General features: G+C 38.8%; 1 protein-coding gene across 1 annotated transcript; it reads right to left on the bottom strand.

The window, feature by feature from the left end:
* Window positions 1–221: 221 nt before the first annotated feature.
* On the bottom strand, window positions 222–692 carry LOC148937165 (uncharacterized). Its single transcript, XM_089074144.1, has one exon. The coding sequence runs from the start codon at window positions 690–692 to the stop codon at window positions 222–224; it is 471 nt and encodes a 156-aa protein (XP_088930270.1).
* Between the last annotated feature and the right edge of the window lie 5,618 nt (window positions 693–6,310).

The raw sequence follows: 6,310 nt of genomic DNA, 5'->3' as shown, positions 1-6,310 counted from the left end.
GGGCGGCCCCGGATGGTGCGAGTCGCATTAGCGCGCGCTAGCAACGGAGCATCTTTCGGATGCTCCGTTACAACGAAAATGTAATGGAAGAAAAAATAAGACTTATTGTATATATTTTTTATATAAATATTTTTTATTTATTTTTACAATAAATGAATTTAAAATTTTTTGTATACATTTATATAAATATTTTTATATTTGTTTACAATAAATGAATTAAATCACATTATTTTTGTGTACCCAAGAATTATGTGACTCATCGAATCCCAGCCACTTGACGTAAATCTGGTCTCCTTTCCTACAGTACTTTCTCCACGAGATACGTCCGGATGAATCGCGTGATGCAACTCGTGTTCGTAGAATGCTCCAGCGACGAATTCTTCGCAATAGTTTTCGAATAGATAGATTACGGGATTAGTACGCTGTACTTTAGTGATCTTAAACATCTCGGTAGACCAATTTGGCGTATAACCTTTTTCGAAAGCTGTCTTATACTTGCTCACGCGTACCGAATCACCTACTTTAAATTTTGCCGGACCTGCGATTTTTATCGCGCTGTACACCGTGCCCAAAAGTTTTTTAGCGATCGCGGGAGTTACGTCAATGGGTCGCATGCCAATAGTGTGATGTTTGCGCGCATTGTAATCTGACACGAGACGCGGTAGCAAGAGGTCGTACGAACTGCAAGCCATAAATGAATTTTTGAAACGTGAGATTTTACGGAAATGTCCGCGACGCGACATGTCCGATGGTAATGCCGATGACACCGCGCGCGGCGATAACGAGGTTGGGGAATACCCGACAGTGCTCCGCGCAAATTATAACACGATGAGGTGTGAGGTCAAATGTGATTACAGAATAAATTTTAACAAGCCCAATAACATTGAATCGCTGCTTGGTTTCTTGTCGAAGCGTATATTGCAACCGCGAAGGTTGCATAAATCGGACATGTCAATCTATATAATGAAAGTAAACATTATCCGTGTAGAGTGCAACGTGACCGCGGGTGCATATAGCAACGACAAAAGTGTACACACGATACACGAATTTTCGCCGAACGTGCCGCCAGGATATAAGATATCGGAAAGGCCAATGCAGATCATTTACCTGCCAGTCATCGTATGGAGCATTACGGAGCTAACGATACGCATTGTTGATCAGAACGGACGATTGCTCGATTTCAGAGGAGAAGAGATCACCGTCAGTTTGCACGTACGGCAACAGCAATAATGCGAGCGTGACATTTGAGATGCTCGTGTTGAACGAAGCGAAGCATACACAGAGAGATAACGCATCTTTTACAAGAAAACATCGATCGACAATATTCGCTCATCCTGCATCAAGAAGAGGAAGAAACTCAACGCATCGAATGTTAAATTTTTACAAGCTTTAGGATTCGCGGTGCGCAACTTGTGAGATGACTGATATCTTAAACATCGAAGACGAGCCAATCTTCGACGCCTCAAGATTGAGATACTTATGCATACAATTCGTTCGCCAACGTTCGAGTATAGCGATGATAAGAATACTCATACAGCAACAGGATCTGTACACATTACCGTAGGAAAGCTTTCTATATGTCGAGGGACAACTAACGAAGAACAGAGTTGTCGAAGGATCAGATGTGGTGTTGGGAAATAATTTTGTTGCGTTTATATTATATTCGATGAGATTCGATACGAGCTTGATGGTGTGGAGATTGATCGTAACAGAAACGTGGGCATAACTAGCACGTTCAAACACTACGTAACAATATCATCCGACAAATCATGATTCTGAGGAATGCCGGCTGGGATGCGCGTACTAACTCGGATAGATATTTTAACTTTTGCGTACCTCTCTACGCACTGTTGAGAGATTGATTCTGCGAGGATTACAGACGCATGGTAATCAACGCTCGTCACGAATTGATCTTGATACGATCGCGTAACGTCAACAATTGCCTGAATGGGAAATTCGGCGTTGGATCCCGTGGTCGACTTATTCAAGATACAATTGCGAATGCCGCACGTGTTATTGAGCGAAATAAAAAAACTGTCGATGCTGCGCACTTTGGAGAGCAGATGATATTTGAGCATGGTTTTTCGCACGTGGGATCTGTACGAATTTCCACTGTTACAGCGTACAACCAAGCATTCGTAGGGCATCAAGACCGCTACTCAGCTCGAGAAGCCGCGATACGTCATCTTCGCTCTGCAAACAGGTCGAAAAAACGTTGAGGACACGAACCGATTCGACGATTGCAACTTAACCAACGTGAAACTCTATCTGAACTCAGAATGTTATCCGTACGACGATATGAATCTGAATTTTGACAAAAACAGATGGTCCGTAGTGTATGAAATGTACGCGTGTTTCTGCATGCTACAGATACGAGTATCCAAGCCGAATCTCACCATTACGTCTTTTTTACATAACGGCCCATTCATAATCATCGATTGTTCTCGACAAAACGAATCGATCAAGAGCGCAACCATAGACGTGAGATTGGAATTTGAGACTAAGGAGAAGACAATACCGATGAATACCACCGCGTACTGTTTCATTATATATGATCGTGTGATCAAAGTACAATCCGTTGATCAATGTACGTAAGATCACCTAAGAGCATCGCTGGTATATGAGAGACAAAATTTAAAATACATCGAAATCGACTGCAGTCTCGAAAAATTGCTTGTCATGGTCGTGCCAACTTTTGTAAACCTGCAAGGTTTTTCTCAGGTTGGAAGACAGTTTGTTGTAAAAGAGTTTGCTGCTGTCAGAGAACGAACCATTCTCTCTTACTACATTTTCACAAACCCTATACCATGGCATTTCCTCGCAAGTGTCAACAAGTTTCGCGCACGCTGGGTAATATGTCATCACCATAGACTGCGATGGGACAATGGAACGATTCCATACAGCAAAGCTAAGAGTTTGACAAAGGCTATGCACTGAACGAAAGATAATGACAACGACAATGCTTTGTATATGTCAAGGGACACGAAAAACTTTGACTTTATACACATGTGGATGAACATTATCCACGCAGAGTACAACGACGGTACTTTCGTAATAAATATGGAGGAACAGTATATCTATTTTGTTGACAACAACCCTTTCGTTGATGTTGTGCAACTGCCATGGTCAGTAGAATTGTTAAACTTATTAGTTCATCAGACTTTGGCGGAGGATGAGGAGAAGGAGGAGGAGGAGGAGGAGGAAAATTATCCAGAAGCTGAAGTTCCAGCGGATAATTTCGAGAATGCGAAATCCCCCCGCGAGTTAATCCCGCGGGATGAAATCCCTCTCCTGCGGGTAATCCAGAGGGGGGTATAAAATTATTTCTTGGATTGTTAAACATTTCTTTTATGTATTTTTTAAAGTGATATTTTCTTGGATTGTTAAACATTTCTTTTTGTATGTATTTTTAAGTGACATTTTTTCTTGGATTGTGATATTTCTTTTTGTATGTGTATTTTTAAATGACATTTTTTCTTGGATTGTGACATTTCTTTTTGTATGTGTATTTTTAAATGACATTTTTTTTTATTACTCTTCTATATAACCTCAACCTGGTGAGTCTTTTTTAATTTTTTCTTTTTTTATTTTTTACTCGGCGGCAGTAGCGGCGACGGCGGCGGTGGCGGCGGGCCCGGGCCTTCTTCTGACGTTATGTTCACGCGCCCATTTCTTTATATCTTCTTCGTTATTTATCTTTTTGTTTATCTTTTTTTGTCTATTTGTTTATATCACCTTCACCTTGCTACTTCCCCCTCCTCCCGTGATGTTTTTCGAGATTTTCTATTTGTTTATTTATTTGTTTATAACTTTTATTATCCACTTGTTTATATCACCGAATTTTACTATCTTATCTCCCCCCCCCCCCACGACTCAAAGGACCGCTGCCTCTGATTTCCCCTTCCTCTTTCCCCCGCGCCCCCGTCCCCCACCCGCACACCCGCATCCCCCTCGGAGCTCCTGATTAGAAGTGTAGTATACCTATTGATTCCTTCTGCAGAATTACCACTCCATTTGACGACAGGCTCGAAGATACTCTCCTTAGATAATTGTAATCCCACGTGTAATTTCTTCGTATGAGAGGTATTGAGAGAGTACGTCATAAAAAGCAACAAATTTTGTTGCACATTTTGCACAGAGTTCTTGAATGTCTTATGAATATTTTCTAGTTTAGCGGAATTCGCAACTTCTTGTTATCCGGCCATATTACTTGACGAAAGAATTTTGAATAAATGTTCACTTTTAACAAAACTTGGAGGGATATTTTCGAAATGGACGCTTCGAATGTCGATACTCGAGTGAAGCAATGTACCGGTATGTACAGCAATACTTATTTATATAGCATCTCTCCTTCCCTTCGAAAAAAAATACATTTTATAAATAATATACAATCAAACGAAGATTCTAGAAGAAACGCATCTCTTCGCTTTGTCTCTGCTCTTTTTTAAGGAAAAACTTTTCTCGAATAACAGAATTATTACAGGTTCGAACACGCGTGTGTCTTGGATGTTAGATGAGAAAAATTTTAAATAAATAAATTATTGAACATTTGAGTAAGCTATAATTTTGAGACGCTGCTCTTTTTTCAATAAGGAAAGAATTTTCTCGGATAAAGGGAATATTGCAGGTTCGATCACATTCGAAGATGCTTGGGTACTAGATGAGAAAATTAAAAAAAATCATCGAAAAAAATCATACAAAAACTATTTCAAGAAGAAGAAATTATCAAAATATACAATAGAATTACAAGTAAGAAATATTTTATAAATGTTAAATTTGAAGAAGCAAGAACTTTTCTCAAATTTAAATAACTATTCATATAGACGTAACATATGTCTGGCGCTGTTTATACGTTAGTAAATAAAAAAGGTGAATTCGAAAAAAGGGTCAAGTCTAGATACAAGGAATACAAATTTTCAAGAAAAAATGATTACTTAGACTATGAGATAACATTCTTACCTTCTCTTTCTTCTTGAAACTACAGAATAATTCTATAATTTTTTATAAGTCTCTTTTTCCGTACAGAAAAGATAGAATTTTTCCCTATAAATAGTGCGCTATCTAAAACTATTTCTGAGTTGAATTTTTTCGTGCTTCACTTCGGTCACTTTCATCACGCGAGTTTTAAAAGTTTGTTCGGGATTATTTTGTTTGCGAATAAAGGCGCGAAAAAATGGGAAGTGAAATTATCAGACAAAAGCGTACAGTTAGCATCGATGTTGGATAAACATCGCATAAACGCGGAGAAATTTTGATCTAAAATATCCAACGTTTTGCTCGATGCTAATTATCTGCTTTTCACGTTTTTCGTGCGAATATTTTGATACAATATTGGGAATATTGTATCAATTAGGATACTTTGATGCCGACGCGCGGATTGCCGGAGAAACAATCGAAACGCGACGTGCATTTGGACACGAGGAGGAGGATGTGGGTGGATACATCCAAAATCTCCTCTCGCATCTCCATAATGATAAGCACCGCTCTATTATTTCTATAAGTAACTCAAATAATGAACTTGGTTTAGCTAATTTTTAATAATAAATTGTAAAAGGAAATGCTTGTTAAAGAGTCACTGCGTTAGTATATTCTCTTCAGAGGCGACGCGCAGAGGAAGAATCAGAAGCAGAATCAGCGCATAAGTATTACTAAAAAACTAGACAAGAGTAATATTAAAAATGTAATTTTTTGCAATTTTCTAAAGTTAAAATATTAAATGCTTTTAGGAAGGGCACATATTGAATTAACACAGGAATTGGAGGAGGAAGCGCCTCCAGAAATTATTCAGCTCTCATCTGGTAGGTTTACATTTTCAAATAAATAATTTTTAAAACAAATTGTTACGTCCAGACCCCGGAATTATTACTTAAAAGTTGAAGGGATGGGGCAAGGAAGGACGCACTGAATATCCTCTCGCAGGTGACCGCTTTGAAGCGTGTCTGCGAATCGAACGCACCGTACAGGTCAGCCGATACGAGTCAACGTCTTGAAAAAGACGCTATGACTCCGACTGCATGACATACTTTCCGTTGATTTAGGCAAGAGAATTTAATCTTTTTTGTCTGAAATAGGACCATATGCGATCCTCGAGAGCGGGCAGGAACGAGCGTGACGAGAGGGTTAAATTACGAATGAGTAAATTTATTATTAAACATTTAATTAATTAATGTGAACGAACAAAATACAAAATTAAAACACAAAATACTTACCATAAAGAAGAAATAGTACGCATAATGATTACTCGATAGATAATGGTAACGGTTAATATCCTTTCGAATGGACGCATGAGTGGAAAAGAATAAAATTGCAA

Source organism: Pogonomyrmex barbatus, unplaced genomic scaffold (genome assembly GCF_055798465.1).
Source record: "Pogonomyrmex barbatus isolate J1 unplaced genomic scaffold, ASM5579846v1 scaffold16, whole genome shotgun sequence".
Classification (NCBI taxonomy): domain Eukaryota; kingdom Metazoa; phylum Arthropoda; class Insecta; order Hymenoptera; family Formicidae; genus Pogonomyrmex; species Pogonomyrmex barbatus.
Note: the sequence above shows the minus strand (reverse complement) of the source record. Positions and strands in the feature narration are given on the sequence as shown.